Raw genomic sequence first — 25,076 nt, 5'->3', positions numbered from 1 at the left:
AGAAAAGAATATAAGAAATTAGCAACCATTTTTATCTGAAGGTTTATTTTAAAGAAGCTTTTATCTTTGGGTAGTAAAGGCACTATATTTCATTCGAAGTAAACATGTGACTCTATTGTGTGAGCAGGGCACTGAAGTGCCATGAAATTGTTTCATGAGAGAATTAAATTCAATATACAACCTGTAACTTTCTTAGACACAGAAATTATTACTTACCGTAGCACTGGGGTTCCTATCAGCTCGATTTTGTTCAAAAGAATTTATTTTATGGGTACTCATTTCATCAGTGTCAGCAACGATATAATGTCTAGGAGAATAAGCATCGGACAAGTTCTCCAGCAGCCTTAGGATCTCAGTGGTATGCCCACCTGGGAAAAAATATTGGAAGGCCTAAGATGAAGAAACTTGTAATGGACATATCCATCTGATGATGTTATCCTAATGCTAAGTTTTGTGCATTTCTCAAAATACAGAAGGAATATTTGGAAACAATCATCTGTGCCCTTGTACAAATACTACTTCTATATGGGGGAAGAGGATAATAAATGTATAAAAATAAAATCAGCACCAGCAGTAAGTCATGCTACTGTACTAGCTGAAGAAGGTACAAAGAAGTATAAGACGCTGTACTGTGCATGCCCAGTGGCTTAGTCGTGTCCCACTCTTTGCGACCCCATGAACTGTAGTCCACCAGGCTCCGATGTCCATGGGATTGTCCCAGGAGAGAATACTGGAGAGAGTTGGCATTTCCTTCTCTAGGGGACCTTCCTGACACAGGAATCAAAACTGTGTCTCAAGTCTCCTGCATTGCAGGCAGATTCTTGGCCACTGTGTCACTTGGGAAGCCTGGTATAAGACACAGGTCCTGTCATCAAGAAGTCTAATGGGAGAGGGGCAAGACACACACAGGTATATAAAGAGTGACACAAGACAGCAAAAAACATTAAAATGAGGGGGACGGCCAAGCAAACTGTTATGAAAAGCAATGCCCTCAGCATAGAGAAGATGCCTGGTAAAGGCCGAGATGACTTAAAAGTGAAGCTAATGGGCAGACAGGTATGGGGTGCCACTGGGTGGGGTGGGATCTTTAGGACGTGAGAAGACAAGAGCTGGGATGGGTGGTCAAGGCTTGGTGGGAACACTGGGAAGGAAGATGAGGGTGAAGTAAGGTCAGCAAAGTAGGTTGGAAAATGGGAAGCAGCTGCTGAAGGCTTCCATGTTGTGAAGTAATACTAGGCAGGCCTGAGCGCTGATTGCCAGGCTCAGATCTTGCTAAGGAAGGCTTTTGTTCAACACCTCCCAACAGAGGTCTCAGCGCTCTGCAGGTCCTCAAATATTCACCAGACTTCACCCAACCCCTGTGTATTCAATTTCTGAAATTGTACAATCTCCAAATTTTTAACACTTTAATTTTAAAACCATGAATTTAAAAATCAACCGTGTTCATTAAGGTTTCTTTCAGGGGAAAAAAAATCAAAAGAACATTTATTTATCTCATTAACTATATGCCAATTAAGCAAGGAAATTGAACTTCTTAAGAATGAGCCTTATCATATCTATTTAATTGCACAATCCCTTGGCCTCAGCCAGGTTGATGTCTTTAACACTCTCTGTGTTCATCTTATCTGTTACCTCTTCTTTGCTTCTGGTCATGCTACAAAGCTCCCCTTGCCTCACCTCCCTGTTGTAAGAAAGTTTTCAATAGAGATACAAACAAACAAATAGGATAATCAAACAAATTAAGTTTGTGTTTTCTCGAAGCACATATATTTTCTTATAGTAGAAAGGGAAAGATTACTCTCTAGATCCCAGAAGGAATTAGATATAGAAATAAAGTCAGCACAGAGTAAATATAATGGGAATTAGAATCATATTGTAATTTAATAACTTGTCACCCATTTTCTTCTGTGAAAGTGAATGAAAGTGTTAGCTGCTCAGTCATGTTTGACTCTTTGTGACGCCATGGACTGTAGCCCACCAGGCGCCTCTGTCCATAACTTGTCACCCATCTTCTTATGCAAGTAATTCACATATCTCATACTCATCTTAGAATTTTTAACTTTGAAAAAGTTTGGTAGTTTGCAAAGGAGTTACTTATTTTCACAGCTGGAAAAATTAAGGATAAAACCTAATATACACAACATCTTCTGCTGCAGTTAGGACTTCATTTTACCTGCTTTCATGGTCTTTTTTCCTTTTTTTTTTTTTCTTTAAAGGAAACTCTCCCTGAATACATTCTTTGAAAATTTAACCTTGTTACTGAATCAAGTCATTAAAATGATGGGCTTTGTTTTCCATTTTACTCTTTCATTAAGATTTATTCTTTGGGAATGAAATCCTCTCAGTTCTATCTTAAGATCGCAGTTCTATCTTAAGATACCCAGAATGCAATCACTTCTAACTTCCTTTGCAAGCATCCTGCTCCAAACCACACCTCTTTTGCATGGATTATGACTACAGCTCCCTGGTCTATTCCCCTCACTGCCTTTGTCTATTTAAGTATCCACTATAGTCTATTCTCAACACAGCCTCTAGAGTGATCCTATTAAAAAGAGTTGATCAAGTTATTTATCTCTATTCAAAATCCGCCAAGGGCTCCCCTTCTCATGTGGAATAAAAGACTTTGTGTAAGCTCTTGGGCCTCATCTGCTTCTTCCCCACCTTAGGCAGTCTACCCCAGTCACTCTGGTGTCCTTGCTGTTGGGTATCTGTCATCTCCCCAAGGAGGCTTTCCCTGACAATTCTATCTAAAATGCAAATTCCTTTCTCTACATCATAGTATTTATTGCCTGTAACTAACTATATAGTTTATTCATTTTTTTCTGTTTTGGTCTCCCCCACCCTTGCCCCAAAAGAAGGTAAACAAGGGGTTTTGTTACTGCTCTACTTTCAATGACAGACAATTTAATATTACATCTAAAATTGTCTAAGCAGGTCACATGTCTTTGAAACATATGGTATTTCAAACACAAATAGTAATTTTGATCTGTATTCTTTAAACAAGTGATGCATTATGGTAAGATTAAGCATTTTTTGGTATTCAGGGTAAACAAGGAAAATGCCTTCCCCACCCTAAATTTTGGACATGAACTATTAAATTACTTATCTAACTACAAATCTTTCTTTGGTTTGGATGACTTTTGGAGGTCCTTGACTCTTCACACCCTCAAAGGTTTGAATGACAGAGGGCACCACCTGCCAGACAAATTCTCAATTTTAGTTCTGGTTCCCAGTCTGCCAAATCTAATGATGTTAAGTGAACGGCTCGAACATCCATTCTTCCATCCATCTGCTCAAGCCAGAAACTCAGACATCACTCTTGAGCCTACCTTCCCATCACCCTCCACTTCTAATCCACAAGTCCAGTGATTTTTATCTCCTAAATCTCACTTAAATGCATATACTTTTCTCCATCCCCTCACTCATCAACCCTAGTCAGGCTGTCATCTGTCACCTGAAACATTCAAAAGGCTCCTATTTGTCTCCCTACCTCAGTCTTTGTCAAGACATTCTCTTGACAATGCAGGCTGAATAATCTTTGTGAAAGCTCAGTTTCAACTGGGTCACTCTCCATTTAAAAATCCTTTAAAAGATCCCTTTGCTACTAGGACTATCAAAAGTCATCACTTATTAAATGTATTACTATGTGCCAAGCACTTTGCTAAGCACTTTACCACCACATTTACTCTCTCACCTCTTCCTAACTCACATTTTTCAAAGTGGAAATAGAAGGCTCAATGAGGTTAACTAATTTGCCCAAGATCACCAAATTAGTAAGTGGCAGAGATATGATTTAACTCTGGTATTAAGTTAATTTAGAGGTAAGTGATCCTAATGATTATATTGTAGGAAGCAGTGGAGTAGTGTCCTTTGCTCTATTTGTCTGTGTTTGGGGGGTGTTCAAATACCCTCTCCGATCATTACCTCCCCACATCCAACTCACTGCAGGAGTGCTCTCTCACATCTGGCCATCCCAAGTGCCATGGCTTTCTTTACACACCTTTCCAGACCTCAAAGACCCAGCTCTCCCTTATCTGGCTAATTCTTAGTCTTTCAAGTATTCGTTTAGACATCACTTCTTCCAGGAAGCCTCCTGCCTCAGGTTCAGATAAAGTGATGCCCAGTGTGAACTCACAAAGCAGTTTCTACTCCCAGGTTACAGCACTTCTCTCACTGTGGCAAGGATGCATTCTGGTTTTTTGTTTTCTGTTAGTTTTTCTATTCTCCATTTCATTCACAGCTGTTCCCTCACACCTTTCAGCGCTTGGGACACAGTCAGCACTGCAGGGCAAGCAGCGTTAATCAGTTTTGGTATTTTCAGGGCTTAGTTTACTGCCTGCCCTCTCTCCCATGGCTCAAAACACATTAAGTGAATAAAGTAATGAATTACACGTGAACATAGGTTTAGAATACTTGCTAATACTATAAATAATAATCTTTCTGGATGCAATCTTCTGGCATTTCTGTATGTACATAGTGTGGGTATGTATGGCTGCCAGAGCTGTCCATTTAAACTTGTAAGCGCCTACAGAGCTGGCCGATTCCGTTTAGATTGCATTACCTGACTGTACAGATTGTTGTTCATTCCCTGACACAACATCCTGAGGTGTGTGCTGTTCTCCTGTTAGTAGGTAATAGCTTCTACACTCGCAGATTTTGTATATGTATACTTATAAATGCGACGATTCGGTTTGTCTCGTTTTTCATGCAGTAACTGTGATTCCTAAATTAAATCCCAAATGTCTAGATTAATAATGCAAAACAACAATGTTTATTCAGGGAAATTTCATGTTGCATCAACAGGCTTCTGTGTCATCTTTGGTAACTGATACTTACTTTGTTAGAAAAATATACGCTACAGAAAAGCTTATTACAGACAAGTGTAAATTACGCATTTGTCAATAAACGCGCGGCCTGCGGCACACTGACAACAAACCAGCGTTTTGCCCAGACTGGGCTGACTTGAGCCAATCACGCAGACAAACTACAAATCTCAGCATGCAAAGCTGCAAAAATGCCTATTGGCGCCGCGAAGAGCGCCGCGGTGGACGCTGGGTTTTGTAGTTCCCGACCCTAGCCCGCCAGCCACGGCCCGTATACTCACCAGATCCAGCCACTACCAAGAGGCTGAGAGACCGCCGAGGCACAGGAGCGCGAGGACTCAGGACTACCCACAGCCGCACTGCCAGCAGCAGCAAGGCCAGGGCTCCTGCAGCCGCCGCGAGGATAAGCGCACCACCCATTCAAAGAAAATACGCATGCGTGCTATCCCGGTGCCGGCCGCAGGAGCAGTCAGAGTTCAAAACTACGGGATCTCCCGAGACTCAAACTCGAAGAGTGGGCGTCTTGGAGGGCGTGGCTTGCTTGAGGTGGGAGGAGTTCAAGGCCAGAGGCGGAAGCCCGGCCTCAGACCGCTCTGCTGGCGTCTGGGGGTGGGGGGCGGCAGTGCAAAAACTGAAATTCACGGATTAACGCGCTGGAGAAGTTTGGTTGCAGCTCATGAGAATGTCAGGCCACCTGTGCGTCCTAAAAATCCCGGAGTGCCCAAGTTAGCAGGTGTTCCAGCTTTACCAACTTTGTGACTTCCACCTGAGGCCAATGGCATACATCGCCGTTTTTCTTTATGAAACGCCGAGAGAAATGTTTCTGTTGCACATGCGCAGCTACTGAAAGTGTTTGCCAGTTAAAGGTACCTTTGTACAGAAAGTTGAATATAGGGTCTTCGTTTTTCTCCTCTTTCCCAACATTCAGGCTTTTCACTTTTCTAGACATTTTCACAGATCTCAGTGTGACCAGAGTAGCTGAGGGTGATCACCTCAGGTTACGTCGTGATCCTGAGAGGAGTGGACGCCCAGGGGCTCAAGGTGGCGGGCTAGAGATAGCATCATCCTATTCAGTTAGTTTTACCATAAAGGCAACACCTCCCCTATCTCAATTTTGCTTACTTTTGTGTTTACTTAATTCACATTACAGCAATATAAAAATACTGAGATTAGAGAAGCCCCTTCACCTCACGTGTGATTTGCCTTCAGTCCCCCGTGGACTTGTAGGTTAGATAGGACAAGTGTACAGAGGAGTAAAGAAGTCCAGAAAGGCTAAACAGCTTGCCCAAGTGAGATAGTGGCAGATCTAGATTTAGACAGTGGAAACTCCAACTCCTGTTTACATTGTGTATTCCTTTGCTAGGTCTTCTCTGATGGATCAGATGGTAAAGAATCTGCCTGCAATGCAGGAGAACTGGGTTCCATCCCTGGATCCTGGATCAGGAAGATCCTCTGGAGAAGGAAATGGCAACCCACTCCAGTATTCTTGCCTGGAGAACTCCATGGACAGAGACCCCTGGTGGGCTAAAGTCCACGGGATCACAAAGAGTAGGACACGACTGAGCAACACTTTCACACATTCCTTTGCTTAATTCAAATTTGCTTAGATCATAGAACAGTGTTTTTTAAAATGTGACCTCTAGGGTACAGTAGGGAGCTACTGAGACAGAATCTCCAGGGGAGAGACCTGAGATCAACTCATCTAACCAATCCATCTATTTGTATAAGCAGGCATGTTTGGGAAATATTTAGGGACTGTGTAGCATCATTTTCTGACTAATGGACCTTGCAGCACGTCCTGTATTCTATCAAATCCTCTGAACCCTGTATCCTCATAATAAGGTCATAAGGTGAATATTATTTTTGCACTTTACAGATAAAGAAAAGGATTCTATAAAAATTAAATTGCTTAAGATTACTTCACTGGTAGTGGTGGAGAAGTTTTATAATTGTGGATTTAGAACTCAGGGCCTCTCAAATTTTGATAGTATCAGAATCCCCTGGGCTTAGGAGTACATAGATGAAAGTCCAGAGGTAGAGCCTCTGGCTCAGTATGAACAACAGCTTAAGAACATTACAAAGGATATAGTTTTCTTTCATCTGCCCACTCAGCCATTCCCAGCAATGGCTTCAACTTAAGGCTGTTTCCCTTCCTACTTAAAAGCAGATATTAGTGGTCTCAGAAATTACATCCAGATAGGGTGGTCTCCAGATTTCAAGAGGTTATCTTGTCATTGCCCCCCCCCTCCTTTTTTTTTTAAGAGTGAGGAAACCTTTTCCAGAACCTCTCACAGAAGACTTTCACTCTCTGGCCATGTTTATATCACCTACCCATTCAAAGGAATGAGACCACAAAGCTGGCTGGGTAGGATGGAGGATGCCATACAACTCACCTGTTGTATCTGGCTGTTTGATGTTGGGTGGGTACTGAACAAAATGGTCATCCTGTTGGAGAGGAGGAAGTTGGAGGAGGGTGGAGGAGAGAGAATTGTTGGGTAGGCAAATAATAGTGTTTGGCTTGCTGCGGAGATAGTATGTCTGAGGTGGTGTTGTAAACTGACACAGGCAATGCAGATGTTGGACATATTGATAATGTCTAGAATCCAAGCCCCAAGAGATACCCCTGCATTCCCTACTACCCATCCCCTCACTACTGGAATTACCTGTACCTGTATGAAAAATCAGCTTGCCCACACTTAGTTGCAGAAGGAATGAATAGGGGGTGCTCAAACGTTTTAGTGACTACTAGTAAATGCCGAGAATCAAAGAAGGTGGAGTAGCAGACATTGTTGGGAGTTATTGGTTGAGTTATTTTGAATTAAGGCTGACAAGGAAGTTGAGGACGCAGGGAGGAGCTGAGTGGCTGGCAGGGACAGAAACCAAGTTGGGAACTCCTGAACACTTGAATGTCTGCTCTGTGAGCTGAGTCCTGTGGGCTTGACAGGCATGGAATATAATTAAGAGGTCAAGAAACTATACTGGATTAATCAGAAAAGGCTGGACTGATCAGGAAGGAGCAACGAAAACTTCTTTTGGGGAGGTAAGCTACACTGATGATGCAGATAAATGCACAGAGGTAAAGTGTATGAAAGTGTGAAAGTTCTTAATAATTGATAAACTGAATAGTAATATTTAGCTGTAATCAATCCCAAGTAAAGTCTGGAAGTGATTTTTATTGTCTTCTTACATCTGTTTTCTAAAATTTCTTTAACAAGTATTATTCATGAATATTTTTAAAAATAAGATTATTTTGCACTATTGAATAGCATTATACTTATTAATTTTTTTCAACATATTTAATGTACACATGCTGTGTGCTATGTTTCGGTGCAGGGGATTGTATATGAAAAAGACACTAATCCAGACAGAAACCTTAGACTAGGAAGATGACAGTGGGAGGCAGAAGAAGGTAGATTTGGCATATATTTTATAGATAGAGTCAGTAAGACTCATTGATGGATTAACTATTGGGAATCAAGGTGACTCCTAGATGTTTGACTTGAAAACTGATTGGGTGCTGTCATGCCAAGACTAGACAGACAGGGAGAGAAACAAGCTTTTGTGGGTAAAGAAAGGGGAGGTGGGGATGAAAAATGGTGTTCTGTCTTGGATGTTAGTTTGAATAGCCTGTTAAACATCCTAGTGTTGTGTCAGGCACTTTATGTATAAATCTGAAGTCTGGGTCAGAGCCAGAGGTGTAAATTTCGAATTCAACATATAGATGGTGTTTAAAGCCTTGGGACTAGCTGGGTGAGATCACCTAGGGAAGGAATTTGGGTCAGTCGGGTCCAACAGAAGTTTCTGCAATGACGGAAATGTTTTGTGTCCATGTTGTCCACTAGACACATTCACCTACTGTGCCCTTGAGATGTGGCTAGTGTGATGGAGGAACTGAACTTTTATTTCATTTCAGTTATTTTAAACTTAAATAGATACATTGGCATTAGCCAATGGCTAGTGTATTAGACAGCTCAGAGTAGAGAAGAGTCTGGGGTCATTAATATTTAGAAATCCAGTCAAGGAGATTGGGCCAGCAAAGAAGATGGAGAAGGAAAAGCCAGGGAGCCAGGGAGGAAAATCAGGAAAAATGGTGTCCACAAAAACCACAGGAGGAAACAATTCAAGAATAGGAGTGCAGTTAGCTGTGTCACATGCTGCAGATAAATCACATCGAGTGACTTGGGAACAAATTAGTCACTGGCAGTCTAAACAGGAACAGCATTTCCATGGAATGGTGGTAGTGGAAGGCAGATAGAAATGGGCAGAGGAGAGACTGGGAGGTGCAGAGAAGCAACATCTGTACATAGTTGTTTCAAGTTTGTCTTTGAAGGGGAATGGATGAATTGGATGGGAAAGGAGGAGAATTTGTGGTCAAGGAAACATTTTTTTTCTTTAAAAAATTAATTTGATTAATTAATCAATTAATTAATTGGAGGCTAATTACTTTACAGTATTATGGTGGTTTTTGCCACACATTGACATGAATCAGCCATGGGTGTACATGTGTCCCCTATCTTGACCTCCCCTCCCACCTCCCACCCCATCCCATCCCTCTGGGTTGTCCCAGTGCACTGGCTTTGAGTGCCCTGTTTCATGCATTGAACTTGGACTGGTCATCTGTTTCACATATGGTAATAAACATGTTTCCATGCTATTCTCTCAGATCATTTCACCCTCGCCTTCTCCCACAGAGTCCAAAAGTTTGTTCTTTATATCTGTGTCTCTTTTGTTGTCTCATGTATAGTCATCATTACTATCTTTCTAAATTCCTTTTTTTTTTTAAATATATATAATTTTATTACAAAATTTTTTTAAAAAAAGAAAATGCAACATTCTCATTCTAGGAAACCCAAAATCTGCTATTGATGCTAATTTCTATGAGTTTGCTGTGCTACCATACACAAGTCAAGAAATTAAAGAAACCATTAAATATTTAGGAACATTTAACATCAGAAGCTTGAAAATCTAACTGTATGTAGTAGCCCCTCAAAAAGCCACAACTTGCATTTTTAAAAAAGTATTTTCTCTACAAAGAATCTTATCAGCTATACAAAAATCTGTACAGTTTTTATACTGAAGCTAATATTGAGCTGCACTTGAATTCACATTCTTAGCAAAACAATTGCCTGAGCACACACGCACACTCCACACACATCATTACAAGATAGCCATTTATTCCTCATCTTTCTCTTCCTCTTCCTCATCTTCATCTTCTTCCTCCTCATCTTTCCTTATATAAGGGAAACATTTTTAAGATGGAAGTTAATTGTCATAGTCAGTTCAGTTCAGTCACTCAGTTGTGTCTGACTCTTTGTGACCCAATAGGCTGCAGCACGCCAGGCTTTGCTGTCTATCACCAACTCCTTTTGATGTTAAAAATGATCCAGTAGAGGCAAGTTGATTCAGGAGAGAAAGGGAATGAGAACAGGAACACATTTATTTATTTTAAATTACTCACTTATTTATTTATTTTTATTTTTGATTCCACTGGGTCTTCATTGCTGTGCATGGGCTTTCTCTGGTGGTGGGAAGTGGGGGCTGCTCTTTAGTTACGTTAGGCAGACTTCTCATTGCAGTGGCTTCTCGTTGCAGAGCACAAGTTCTAGGGCACGCACGCTTCAGTAGTTGTCGCTCTTGGGTTCTAGCGTGTGTTCTCAGCAGCTGGGGCTCACGGGCCTAGCTGCCTTGTGGCATGTGGAATTTCCCCAGATCAGGGATTGAACCTATGTCCCCTGCATTGTCAGGCAGATTCCCAACCACTGGACCACCAGGGAAGTCCTGTAATGCATTTATTTTAAAAATGAAAAGGATTGGAATCTTGAGGACAAGGGGAGTGGTTGGGCTTTGATAGGAGGGACCCTTATTCCATGGTTACAGGATGGAGGGCAGGGATATGGATACGGTACTGGGAGGTTTGTAGAATTGGTGTGGAGACTTGAGTACAGAAGAGTATAAGGAGCTCAAGAAGAAAGATTGCATGAATTAAGCATCTTGAAGAGTAATTGGCATACTTACCAGGATCAGCCTAGGATTTCTGAGTGGATTGGGATGCCCATTTGTAGCTTGAGATAGCAAATATAGAGAAAAGCCAGTTGGTATGATTTTGTCTCCCCCACCACTGGAAAAGGCAAACAGTTGGCTTTAACCAGAGTTAAATTTTTGACAGGTGAATACATTAGAGAGGTTCTTTTCAAGGGACTGAGGTTCATGGAGTTTTCTCTGGACACAGTGGAAAGTGAAGACAGGAGAGTGGTGGTGGGACTGTGGATGAATTGTGGAAGAGTATAAAGTCAGTGGATTGGAGGCCTAAAAATGTTTAAAAATTGCAATGAAAAGAGTCAGCGAACTTTAGAGATAAGAAGTGGTGGTCAGCAAGTGAGATGCTTGAAGCCGATGTTGTTATTGGTGGTGGTAGTAAGGGCGTGACAGTATGAATGGATGAAAAAGATCACGGGGTGGGGGTGCACACCCAAATGGATGCTGAGGTCACTAAGGGGCAGAGAGGAAGAAAATGAGCTTGGAGTTCACATCTTCAAAGAGTAAGAGGTTGAAAGATGATAGCCACCCAAAAGAGCGTTTTTTAAAAAAGGATATTTATTTATTTGGCTGCACTGGATCTTAGTTACAGCACTCAAGAAGGATCTTCTATCTTTGTTGCCACATGCAGGATAGAATTCCCTGACCAGGGATAGAACCTGGGACCTCTGCATTGGGAGCACAGAGTCTTAGCCATTGGAATACCAGAGAAGTCCTCTCAAAAATCATTGGTTTTAAGCTAGATATGTTCCATCTGTCCCTCCAGATCCACATTTCTCCATCATGCTCAGTGCCATGGGAGCTCAAACCTAGATTAAACCAACTGGGTTTTTTTGCTCTCTGTTTCTGGTTGGGTTTGGCGAATGGGGATCCTCAGAAGATTGGATGGAGGGAGGCTGTGTCCCTGAACTCGAATCTCTGCTCTTCAGCGTGGCTTTGTCTACACATCTGTCTCCTTCTGGGTGCCAGCGCTCCTTTTCCTTGTTCCATCAGGCCTAGGAATGATGATAGTTCCACTGATACTAACCTGAGTCGCTGCATGACCTCTTGTGCCTTCCTTACCTCATTCACAGCTTTGTAAATATGTTGACCTTTGAACAACACAGGTGGAGCTTTTTCAATAGTAGGCACTTCAGTATTCGTGGTCTGAAGGTGGTTGAAATTGTGGAGGCAGGAAACACAGATATGAAGGAATCATGGATATGGAGGGCTGACTATAAATTATACTAGAATTTTCTGCTGTACAGAATGAAAACTCTCACCCCCACCCTAGGGTTAGGGTTTAGGGTTAGGGTTAGTGTCAACAATGAGTTGACCTTTGTTTAAGGGTCAACTGCAGTCCCTTTATTAAATCATCTTCAAATTAACCAAATACAACTGTGCCATCTGCATGCCATCTGTTAGGGACGCTGATATAAGGTGGTACAACAGCATGACTAGAACTTCAAAGGAGCTGAAGTTTTTGAAAGAAGAAGGCGAAATGGTTTGGAAGCAGTGATAGGGGTCCAAGAGGAGTACCTTCCCCACCTCCTGTAAGGATGTGAGAATCAGACAGCCTCTGTTTGAGAGAAATACTGAAGAAATGTGAGAAAGTGAGTTTTCAGCTTATGCAGCAAAGTGAAGAAGACATTCAGAGAAAAGGTGAAGGTTCAGGGAGAATTTGCATTTAAGATCAAGAGGTCCAAAGGTGCAGTGAAGGGGTTTGTAAGGTGGTGAGGAATGCCATTTGGGTCAGATTGGGGGATTTACAAATAACTACAGAGATGAGGCTTCTGGCTCATCTGGGAGGCTTCTGGATTGAAGTAAAGAGGGTTGAGGGCAGGGACTCAATTCATTTTCATCCAGGTGTATTAGTACCTGTTACATGCTGCACTCTGTGGGCAGTGACAGTTAACACCCCAACAGTGACTTTACAATGATTCTGGTTATATGAAATGTGTTTGTCTTACCAGAACCTCCTAGAGAAAAGTCACCCTCCCATGCTCTCATGGGCTGCCTTGAGGTGTGGGCTGCCAGGAAGCCTAGCAGCGAAGCTCTTCCCACCAGAGTTCAGCAATCTTCAATCCTAATGAGGGTGGTAAAGAAGAATGAAGCTTTTCTGCAAGAGCCAGGGAGACCCACTTTGGTCAGCATTATGTTTGTCCTTGACAAGGTAGGATAAAGCTGGAAGGGAGTTCTTAGCCTGGGCCAGAGATAGAACTGTGGCCACCAGGATGGATGGTTGTATGCTTTACCGTAAAGATCTTCTGGAAAGTTGGGTCGGATAGGCTGCAGAAATTGTGCCAGTACAACCAAATATCTGAGTCATAGCCAAGACTTTTTTTTGGCCAAATATACTTAACATATAGGGCTTCCCAGGTGGCTCAGTGGTAAAGAATCCACCTGCCAAGCAAGAGACACAGGATTCATGGGTTCTATTCCTAGTTAGGGAATATCTGGAGAAGAATATGGCAACCCACTCTAGTATTCTTGCCTGGGAAATTCCATGGACAGAGGAGCTGTCAGGGCAAAGAATTAGACATAACTGAGTGACTGCACACACACACGCACACACACACACACACACACACACACACTTAGTATATATTTAAGTCACAACCCTTTCCTAGAGGAAGCCACTTCCTAGTGTTCCTTGAATGCTACCTCTTGAAGGTGATTGTTTAATCCTTAAGTGGCATTTTACTGTGTGCTTAATATATGCCAAGCATTCAGATCATGAACTAACTAATTTAATGCTCACAACAACTCCATGAGGTAGGCATTATAATGACCCCCATTTTGCAAATGAAGACATTAAGGTACAGAGAGATCACATCATATACTGTAGGTCACAAAGCCAGGAACTGGTAGTCAGAATTCAAAATATCTCACACTTTATCTTCTACAGTATCATTAAATGTGTTTATTGTGTATTTATACTAGCTGCTGTGCTATACATTATAGAAAGCAAGATAGAAATACAGTGTTGTTTACTATGCCTGACTTTTCATTTATAAAATTAGAGCTCAATGGGAGGAAAAGGATTTTGAAAAGTAGCTGTTTCACATGCCAGTCAAGAACTGGTTTACTGTTTTCTAGCCTTTTCTCCAAGCATTGATACATTTAAAATACGATACTAGATTAGATAGGTTGACAGACAAATGTATGCTCCTCTCTCTCTCTCTCTCTCTCTCTAGACATAAAGTGAGAGAACAAAATTCGTGTGTCTAGTCATTTCACTGTAAATTCATCTTAACACTTGATTCAATATATTTGCAGTGAGATGTCTAGATGTGCTATTTTTTTCTCTCACTTTATGTCCGTTTATCTCAGCTATGCCTTTCCAGGTATGTTTATAAATCCCTGCCCTAGCATTGTGCACCCAGAATGCCTTATCAGTTCCAAATTTAACAAGACATTAAAATCTTATTTATAAATGTATTCCAAAACTATCATGATAAGCACCATACCACATTATACTATTGACTAATGACAACCACAATAGAAGTAGCTCTTTTAATTTTCATATTTTTTGTTTTAGACTTATAAAGAAACAATTCCATTTTTTCACATAATACTGCTTGTCTTTGATATCTGCTGAATTAATTTTCTACTCATCCCAACCCTTCCTCCCCCTCCCAGAGCCTCTGACCAGCACCTCCATCAAATCCATCTTTTCTTCTTCGTTGTATATCTGCCCTTTATTCTGTCTTTCTCAAGTTGCTTTCTGCTTCCATAGAACTTTTCGTCCTTGATTTATTGTTACTGTTTTTCAGTCACTAAGTTGTGTCTGACTCTGTGACCCCATGGACTGTAGCATGCTGGGCTCTGTCCCCTACTACCTCCTGGAGTTTGCTCATATTCATGTCCATTGAGTTGGTGATGCTATCTAACCATATAATCCTCTACCAGCCCCTTCTCCTTTTGTCTTCAATCTTTCCCAGCATCAGTCTTTTCCAGTGAGTTGGCTCTTTGCGTCAGGTGGCCAAAATATTGAAGCTTCAGCAACAGTCCTTCCAATGAATATTTAGGGTTGATTTCCTTTAGGATTGACTGGTTTGATCTCGTTGGTGTCCAATGGACTTTCAAGAGTCTCGCCCAGCACCACAGTTTGAAAGCAGCAATTCTTTAGCATTCAGCCTTCTTTATGGACCAACTCTCACAGCTTTGTCATGGCAGAGAGCCTTGTGTAAATCAATGAAGCTATGAACCATGCTGTCTGTGCAGGACTGCCCAAGACAGATGGGTCACAGTAAAGAGTTCTGACAGGACGTGGTCCAATGGAGAAGAAAATGGCAACCCACTCCACCAGTATTCTTGCCTGGATAACCCCACGGACAGTATGAAAGGCAAAAAGATATGACACTAGAAGATGAGCCCCCTGGGTTGGAGGGTGTCCAGTATGCTACTGGGGAAGGGTAGAGGGCAATTGGTAATAGCTCCAGAAAGAATGAAGTGGCTGGGTGAAAGCAGAATCAACCCTCAGTTGTGGATATGTCTGGTGGTGAAGTAAAGTCCAATGCTGTAAAGAACAATATTGCATAGGAACCTTAGGTCTATGAATCAAGGTAAATTGGATGTGGTCAAGTAGGAGATGGCAAGATTGAATATTGACATCTTAGGAATCAGTGAAGTAAATTGGATGGGAATAGGTGAATTTAATTCAGATGACCATTATATCTTCTACTGTGGGCAAGAATCTCTTAGAAGAAATGAAGTAGCTCCTATAGTCAACAAAAGAGTCTGAAATGCAGTACTTTGATATAATCTCAAAAATGACAGAATGATCTCAGTTCATTTCCAAGGTAAACCATTCATCATCACAGTAATCCGAGTGTATGCCTCAACCACTGATGCTGAAGAAGCTGAAGTTGACCAGTTGTATGAAGACCTGCAACACCTTCTAGAACTAACACCGAGAAAAGTTGTCCTTTTCATCATGTGGGATTGGAAAGCAAATGTAGGAAGTAAAGAGATACCTGGAATAAAGGCAAGTTTGGCCTTGGAGTACAAAATGAAGCAGGGCAAAGGCTAACAGTTTTGTTAAGAGAACCCGCTGGTCATAGCAAAACACCTTTTTCAACAGCCCAAGAAATGAATCTACACATGAACATCACCAAATGGTAAGTATCAAAATCAAATTGATTGTCCTTGATAGAAACACACAAATTATGTTTTCATTCTTATCTGACTATACATTATTCCTTAACTTTATATGAAAAAACAAAATTCATATACACAGGCATTCAAGCAGTCTACCATTTAGTAGGCATTTGTATAGCTTGTCAACTACCTCTCGCAACCATCTTATGATCTTGAGTACTATTATCCCCATTTTGTAGGTGAGGAACTTAAGGCTCTACTGTGCTAAGTCAACACCACTGATGTTTTGATTTGAGTTCCTGTGGATGTGCTGTGGCCATCTAGTGGCTTCAGGAGTATAGTGATGTTACTTAGGGAAAGTAATTCATGCAGTAAATACAGAGAACATGTTACATTAAGGAGATAAGAAGAACGAAATTTACAGATGTGCCTCTTAAAGGTTAGTGTTATTTTTCTCCCTAAAATTCTGTGCGAATAATATTGAGTATACTTTACAACAGGGAATATATTGCTCTTGCTGTGACATGTAACCTGGTTTCTTCTCAGTTTCTCCACAATTTATTTAATATCCTAATCATTTTTCATCTGTATTAGGTGCCCTATTTACTATGAATTGCTTCTCAATTTGTTACAAACAGGCTTGACAATTTACAGGAAAAGTTTTTTTAGATAGAAATCTTAGATGACTTGACTGTTTCCCAAACTTAAGATTCCTTTCTTTACACCAGTGCTCCAGTGGGATCCTTGCTGGTTATATTTGTTTTGGAGTAAGGTGGCACATTGGTAAAAGAATCTGTCTGCCAGTGCAGAAGACTCAAGAGACTAGAGTTTGATCCCTGGTTTGAGAAGATCCCTGGTGTAGGAAGTAGCAACCCACTTCACTATTCTTGCCTGGAATATTCCATGGACAGAGGAACCTGGCAGGCTACAGACCATGGGGTCACAAAGAATCAGACACGACTAATCACACACACAAGTTAAAAGATAACTTAAATGAACCTGAGAAATTCTTAACACTCTGTAATACCTCATTAGTTTTTTCCTGGGAACTGTGGAATGTCTGTGTCTTAACTTAGAAATTAAAAAAAAAAAACCTCAATTTTCCTTTCTAAAATGGTGCTATAAATGAAACAAAACCTTTTATGGTCAATTTCCTCCATCAATTATGCCTTTTCTCCTGAATCTTTAACTATGGACTCTCATTGTATCTTTGTCCTTAGCCTCTAAAGCTGAAGTCTCTCCCATTAAAAAATAAAAGCGCAATCAATAAAAACCTCCCTCAGTTGGCCTGGCTCAACAGAACTCTTTTAAACTACCAGTTCTGCACAGCTCAACCACACCTTCTATCCCTTTGCCAGAGTGTTTTTCCACTCCCAGTCTATTTTTAAGCAATTGGACTATTTTCATAGAACTGAAGCCTTCTGGTGTGCATAGAACAGAATTATTTTTCAGATGTTGAAAGGCGGTCATCCTGAACATGTAGCTAGGCAGCCTGTTTTTGGTGGACTCCAAGCATATGGAGGCTCCTCTCAGCATATGGAAGAAACTTGATCCTCCCAGCACTACGGAAGTCAGGTATTGATTGACACAGGGCTTGTCCTAGAATGACAGTGCCCTGTGCATACTAGTGACCTCCGTAATCTTTTCCAAGGATCAGAGAGCTTGCTTGGTTGAGTTACTGCTGTTTAGATGTACATTATGTATATGCTGGACAGCTAGAACTGTGAACCACCCTAGTCTCTAGGACCCAATATCCCAACTCAGCCTTGGAGACTGGTTCTTATCTTAGTCCACATGGTAGTGGAACTAGTCATAATTAGTTACCATCATATCCCTTCTTTCCTATAAGATCAGTGTTGTTAAAGACTACTGCATATTTGCTGTCTAGTTTTTGTTTGTTTTTTTCTTAATTCACTGAAATCTAGCTTCTGCCATAATTATTCTCTAGTAACTGCTGGATTTTCAAATCCAAAGAACATTTCTTTTTCTAATTTTTTTTTGTCTTCAATCAGGCAGTTGAACTTTTTTCTCTCATTGACTTCCACAACTCCATTTTCTCCTTCCTACTTTCCTCATACTAGTCATACTGCTCCTCATACTACTCTTCTTTCTACTTTCTGATTGCAGCCTTGTCTAACTCAGTGAAACTAAGCCATGCCGTGTAGGGCCACCCAAGATGGGTGGGGCATGGTGGAGAGTTCTGACACATGGTCCATGGGAGAAAGCAATGACATACCATGTCAGTATTCTTGCCTCGAGAACCCCATGAACAGTAAGAAAAGGCAAAAAGATAGGACACTGAAAGATGAACTCCCCAGGTCAGTAGGTGCCCAATATGCTACTGGAGATTAGTTATCTAAATAATAACTCCAGAAAGAATGAAGAGATGGAGCCAAAGCAAAAACAACACCCAGTTGTGGATGTGAGTGGTGATAGAAGCAAGGTCTGTTGCTGTAAAGAGCAACAGTGCATAGGAATCTGGAATGTTAGGTCCGAGAATCAAGGCAAATTGGAAGTGATCAAACAGGAGATGGCAAGAGTGAACATGGATATTTTAGGAATCAATGAACTAAAATGGACTGGAATGGGTGAATTTAACTCAGATGACCATTATATCTACTACTGTGGGCAAGAATCCCTTAGCAGAAATGGAATAGCTGTCATAGTCAACAAGAGAGTCTGAAATGCAGTACTTGGATGCAGTCCCAAAAATGACAGAATGATCTCTGTTCGTTTCCAAGGCAAACCATTCAATATTATGGTAATACAAGTCTATGCCCTGACCAGTAATGCTGAAGAAGCTGAACTTGAACGGTACTATGAAGATCTATGAGACCTTTTAGAATTAACACCCCAAAAGATGTCCTTTTCATTATAGGGGACTGGAATGCCAAAGTAGGAAGTCAAGAAATACATGGAGTAACTGGCAAATTTGGTGTTGGAGAACAGAATGAAGCAGGGCGAAGGTTAATAGAGTTTTGTCAAGAAAACACACTGGTTATAGTGAACACCCTCTTCCAACAACACAAGAGAAGACTCTGCACCTGGACATCACCAGATGGACAACACCAAAATCTGATTATATTCTTTGCAGCCAAAGATGGAGAAGCTCTATACAGTCAGCAAAAACAAGACTGGGAGCTGACTGTGGCTCAGATCATGAATTCCTTACTGCCAAATTCAGACTTAAATTGAAGAAAGTAGGGAAAACCCCTAGATCATTCAGGTATGACCTAAATCAAATCCCTTATGATTATACAGTGGAAGTGAGAAACAGATTTAAGGGACCATATCTGATAGGCAAACTGCCTGATGAACTATTGATGGAGGTTCATGACATTGTACAGGAGACAGATATAAAGACCATCCCCAAGAAAAAGAAATGCAAAAAACCCAAAATGACTGTCTGAGGAGGCCTTACAAATAGCTGTGAAAAGAAGAGAAGTGAAAAGCAAAGGAGAAAAGGAAAGATATACCCATTTGAGTGCAGAGTTCCAAAGAATAGCAAGGAGAGGTAGAAAAGCCTTCCTCAGTGATCAGTGTAAAGAAATAGAGGAAAACAATAGAATGGGAAAGACTAGAGATCTCGTCAAGAAAATTAGAGATACTAAGGGAATGTTTCATGCAAAAATGGGGACAATAAAGGACAGAAATGGTGTGGATGTAACAGAAGCAGAGGATATTAAGAGGAGGTGGCAAGAATACACAGAAGAGCTGTTCAAAAAAGATCTTCATGAGCCAGATAATCATGATGGTGTGATCACTCGCCTAGAGCCAGACATCAGGAATGTGAAATCAAGTGGGCCTTAGGAAGCTTCACTACGAACAAAGCTAGTGGAGGTGATGGAATTCCAGTTGAACTGTTTCAAATCCTGAAAGATGATGCTGTGAAAGTGCTTCACTCAATATGTCAGCAAATTTGGAAAACTCAGCAGGGGCCACAGGACTGGAAAAGGTCAATTTTCATTCCAATCCCAAAGAAAGGCAATGCTAAAGAATGCTTAAACTACCACACAATTGCACTCATCTCACACGCTCGTAAAGTAATGCTCAAAATTCTCCAAGTCAGGCTTCAGCAATACGTGATCTGTGAACTTCCAGATGCTTAAGCTGGTTTTAGAAACGGCAGAGGAACCAGAGATCAAATTGCCAACATCCGTTGGATCATTGAAAAAGCAAGAGAGTTCCAGGAAAACATGTTTCTGCTTATTGACTATGCCAAAGCCTTTGCCTGGGTGGATCACAACAAACTGTGGAAAATTCTTAAAGTGATAGGAATACCAGACCACCTTATCTATCTCCTGAGAAGCCTGTATGCAGGTCAAGAAGCAGCAGTTATAACTAGACCTCAAACATCAGACTGGCTCCAAATTGGGAAAGGAGAACAACAAGGCTGTCTTTTGTCACCTTGTTTATTTAACTTATAAGCAGAGTATCTCATGTGAAATGCCAGGCTGGATGAGTCACAAGCTAGAATCCAGATTGCAGGGAGAAATATCAACAACGTCAGATATGCAGATGACACCACTCTAAAGGCAGAAAGTGAAGAGAAACTAAAGAGCCTCTTGATGAGGGTGCTAGAGGAGAGTGAAAAAGCTGGCTTAAAACTCAACATTCAAAAAATTAATATGGCAGCCAGTCCCACCACTTCATAGCAAATAGAAAGGGAAAAATTGGAAGCAGTTACAAATTTTATTTTCTTGGGCTTCAAAATCACTGTGGCCAGTGACCACAGCCATGAAGTTAAAAGATATCTGCTCCTTGGAAGAAAAGTTATGATGCACCTAGACAGCATATTAAGCAGCAGAGATATCACTTTGCCGAGGAAGGTTTTGTATAGTCTAAAGCTATAGTCTTTTCAGTAGTCTTGTACAGATGTGAGAGCTGGACTATAAAGAAGGCTGAGTGCTGAAGAATTGATGCTTTCAAATTGTGGTTTTGGAAAACACTTTTGAGAGTCCCTTGGACTGCCTGGATCAAACCAGTCAGTCCTAAAAGAAATCAACCCTGAATATTCATTGGAAGGACAGATTCTGAAGCTGAAGCTCCAGTATTTTGGCCACCTGCTATTCAGAGCCAACTTATTGGAAAGACACTGCTGCTGGGAAAGATTGAAGGCAAAAGGAGAAGAGGGTGGCAAAGGATAAGATGGTTAGATAACATCACAGACTCAATGAACATGAATTTGAGCAAATTCTGGGAGATAGTGAATGATAGGGGAGCCTGGCATGCTGCAGTCCATGGGCTCACAAAGAGTCAGGCACGACTTAGCAACTGAACAGCAACAGCAAATTAAGATTCTTCACACAAGGAAAGAAATCTAGCCTTTCAGCAAAGATCAGATTAAGGGTGTTATACTCACTTATTTTTTAAGATTACCTCAAAGTAGGCACCATTAAAACAATGAAAAGAGGAATGAGTAGACCATAGAAACTACAGAATAAGCTAATTTAAGAGCTAGGTCCATAAAAGAACTTTGGCATCATTTTTGACACATAACTGGATATGATTAGTACAAAAGCCTAAAAGTTTTTTTTTTTTTTTTCAGGAAGTTGCATTACTAAAGAAACCATAAATCTGACCTGCAAAAACCATTCACTGTGTCCTCAAGGAGTTTCCAGGAATGCTAGTCTCCAACGTCCTCTTCAGTCTTGATCCTGGTGAATGGTGGACATGGAAGAACCTCACAGAGGGTGAACCCAGGGGTCTGCAGGCATAACCAAAGGCATCCAGATGGGTTCATCAGTCAATGTCTTCCATGGTTAGGGCAAAAGTTTCTGTCTGGAAAGAAAACTATTAAGGATTACAGGTTGCTACGTGTTTCCCATTCTTTCATTGTTCACATGGAAGTTTGTATTCTATTCCTGATCCACCATTGCAGATTGGGTTGAAAGTGGGGAACAAGTTAATATTTTTGGTTTATAAGTCACTGGACTACATGTAGCCACATCTGGACAAGACAGAGAAGGCTATACTTTACCCAGAGGTAGTAGACTTTGAGCTGGCTATGGAAATGAATAGGCCCACAGATGGCTCCTGTTAGAGAGAGGTTGAGATGTATGGGAAGAAGGGTGCACTTAGACATCTCGGTGGTGTGAGAGATTGACTGAATCTCTTTGTTTACCTTTACCTGAACTAATACAGTCTTGCTTGAGGTTCTGATTTCTTTATTCAGACACCTGTCGCCTGCATACTGACAGCTTTCAAATTTGTATGTCCAACCAGGATTCTCTTTTATATTCTAAACCTGTATTATATGAATGGTAGACAGCTTTGCATGGATTTGTCACTGGAAAAACCTACCTTAATCATCAGATGTCCAGGACTGAAATGATTTCATTTTTCCTTAAACATGTACCCCATCAGTGATAGATTGCAATAAATGGTCACAAACTCATCCTGTCCCTCCACACACATCCCTTTGCAACTACTGAGCTGGTGCCCTAGAGCCCGTGCTCCACAGCAAGAGAAGCCACTGCAATGAGAAGCCTGCTCACAGCAACTAGAGAAACCCATGCAGCCAATAAATAAATAAATAATGCAGAAGTCATGATGTGGCAATTATGAGCCTAGACCTCAAGAGCCTTGCAAGCTTTGCTATCAGTCTCTTGGAAAGCTTCTACCATTATGTGAAGAAACTTGGGCTAGTCTCTTTAAGGATGAGAAGCTACGTGGAGAAAGATGCCAAGCTGACATTCAGCACCAAACACCAACATGACTGGCAGCATAATGTGCAAGGCCCTTGAGGGCCTCTTATTTCATAATGATTAAGAATTTCAAGGTAGCAATAGCAGAATGATGAGCCAAGCACAAGTCACATGTGCATGCTGCTGGCCTTGACAGATGGAGACAACACTTCAGAGCATCAAGCTCTTGTCAGGCTGTCACAGCTGACTGTCACCCTGTGAGTGAGCTCAGACAAAACCAGCTGAAGAACTTCCCAGCCAAGTTCAGCCCAAATTGTTGACCCATAGAACTGTTAGCTAATGAACAATTATTATTTTAAGGCCATGAACTTTGATGAGAGTTTGTTTGGGCAACAATAAATAATTAAGTCATCCTTCTAATTTCTTATCCTGAATGATTACAGCCTGAGTCAGTCTAGCTCACCCACACTTTCCATCTCATTCTGTGAGGCCTGACGAATCTATATGCTACCTGTTTCCGGATATATTCCTTCTTAGCCAGAAATATATGTAGAGGTGAACTACCGAGGCTTAAATTCTAGATCCTACCATTTCTAATTGTGTGACCTTGGACACATTATCTTTACCCCTTGTGCTTCTATTTCCTTATCTGTAAAATAGAACTGACCTTATCTTTTTTATTAGGATCTGTGAAGGTTGATTGAGTAACACAAATGGCACTTGGCACAGTGACCGTGCTCAGTAAATGTTAGTATTATGACCTTGGATTCAACACACTATCTGTGAGATTCAGGATGAAACTTGCAGGAGGACTGCAGAAGACTTCCAGGGTTGTATGGAAACAGATTCAGATAGGTTAAAAAAACAGCAACAATAACAGACATGGTCTGGAGAAACTATAAAGTAGTATGCAGTTAGAAACTTGACTTCTGGTGTCAGACTTTCTTTTCTCACATCTCAGCTTTGCCATTTGTTCTGTTTCTTTGTCAAGTTACTTAACCTCTGTAAGTCTTCATTTTAAAAACTGTGAAGTGGGACCAATGAAAGGAAATCTGTGATACCATTATTGTGAGGCTTGAGTGAGGACTAAATGATTAAGTCCTCTAAGCCTGATTTAGAGAAGTCCTGTGAGCTTGGCATGCAGAATATATGCACCGCATGATACTTGAAATGTAAGTAATGGTCAGAAAGGCAAGCCAAGATCATGTTGAGAGGAGAATTACCAAATATGGAGCACACTATATATAAGCCTATAAGCAGGATATGAGGTAAGAGATTAGGAGCCAAAGAGAAGGTGAACAGATTAAGTTTGGAGATCAAGGCAGATGTGAAACCATTCAAGACTTTGGTTGCTGCATCAGTAACTCTGGAAGATACATTGCATGTTTCCTTATCCTCAATGCAAAGTACAATGGTGAAGCAGAAAATGCTTCAGAAGCAGATTTTGGATTAGAGGAAATAGCTCAAACAAATCTTTAGCTCATCCTCCATCAACTAGCCTTTGAGGGCTCTCTCTAGTTTTAAGGTGAAAAAGTGAAAGTGTTAATCACTCAGTCGTGACCAACTCTTTGCAACCCCATGGACTGTCGCCTGCTAGGCTTCTCTGTCCATGGAATTCTCCAGGTAACAATACTGGAGTGGGTTGCCATTCCTTTCTCCAGGGGATCTTCTTGACCCAGGGATTGAACTTGGGTCTCCCGCATTATAGGCAGATTCTTTACAGTCTGAGCCACCACGAAAGCCCATTTTTAAGGGTGGTTCTTGTCTTTTCCTTCCTCGACAGTCAAGAACCCATTTATCCACAAATTATTTATTGAGTACCTTGGAATACAATAATTTCCAATTGTACTGTACTCCCAGAGCCTCAGACTAACAGGAAAGTCAGATAATTAAACCAGCAATCTCAATACTTTGTGAGAACTTAGGAATCAGAGAAAACCTCCTAAAAGAAGTTACATTTAATATGAAACTTAAAATATAGATAAGTAGGCATCAACTAGGGCTTCCTAGGTGGCTCCTGCCAATGCAGGAGACATGGGTCTGATACCTGGGTTCGGTAGATCCCCGGAGGACGAAATGGCAACTCCCTCCAGTATTCTTGCCTGAGAAATTCCATGGACAGAGGAGCCTGGTAGGCTACAGTCCATGGGGTCGAAAAGAGCTGGGCACGACTTAGTGACCAAACAACAACAAGGCATCAACTTAGCTGGCAATGGGGGAAGAGTGTGGCTGTTGGCTTAGGGAGAAGGGAGTATTCCAGGTCAAAATAACAGCATATACAGATGCATAGAAGGAAGACAATCAGGAACTGGGGGGAATTTAAAGTAGTTCAGTTGGGCTGACAAATTGAGCTAGAAGCTAGAAAATACTAGAGAGAAGGATAATGAGATGAAATGTCCTCTGTTAAGGAATCTGGACTTTATCCTAAAGGCAGTGGGAATCTATTCTAGTTTCTAAGCAGAGAAGTGACATTTAGAAAGACTACCCT

The 25,076-nt window shown here is 41.2% G+C and overlaps 2 protein-coding genes across 3 annotated transcripts in view; one reads left to right on the top strand and one right to left on the bottom strand.

The window, feature by feature from the left end:
• ALG14 (ALG14 UDP-N-acetylglucosaminyltransferase subunit) overlaps window positions 1-5,318 on the bottom strand; it is a 94,999-nt gene extending 89,681 nt beyond the window's left edge. For both annotated transcript variants that reach the window (XM_065927768.1, XM_065927773.1), the window contains exons 1-2: window positions 5,105-5,318; window positions 217-368 (exon numbers count right to left, since the gene is read on the bottom strand). In XM_065927768.1, the coding sequence (XP_065783840.1) occupies window positions 217-368; window positions 5,105-5,243 (291 nt within the window). In that variant the 5' untranslated portion in view covers window positions 5,244-5,318. The remainder of the gene's footprint in view (window positions 1-216; window positions 369-5,104) is intronic.
• Window positions 5,319-7,528: 2,210 nt separating this feature from the next.
• TLCD4 (TLC domain containing 4) overlaps window positions 7,529-25,076 on the top strand; it is a 111,932-nt gene continuing 94,384 nt past the window's right edge. The window contains exon 1 of the mRNA XM_065908299.1: window positions 7,529-7,863. The gene's annotated coding sequence lies outside the window, so the exon portion shown is untranslated. The remainder of the gene's footprint in view (window positions 7,864-25,076) is intronic.

This window comes from Muntiacus reevesi, chromosome 1, assembly GCF_963930625.1.
Source record: "Muntiacus reevesi chromosome 1, mMunRee1.1, whole genome shotgun sequence".
In the NCBI taxonomy this organism is placed as follows: domain Eukaryota; kingdom Metazoa; phylum Chordata; class Mammalia; order Artiodactyla; family Cervidae; genus Muntiacus; species Muntiacus reevesi.
This window is presented reverse-complemented; position numbering and strand designations above follow the sequence as displayed.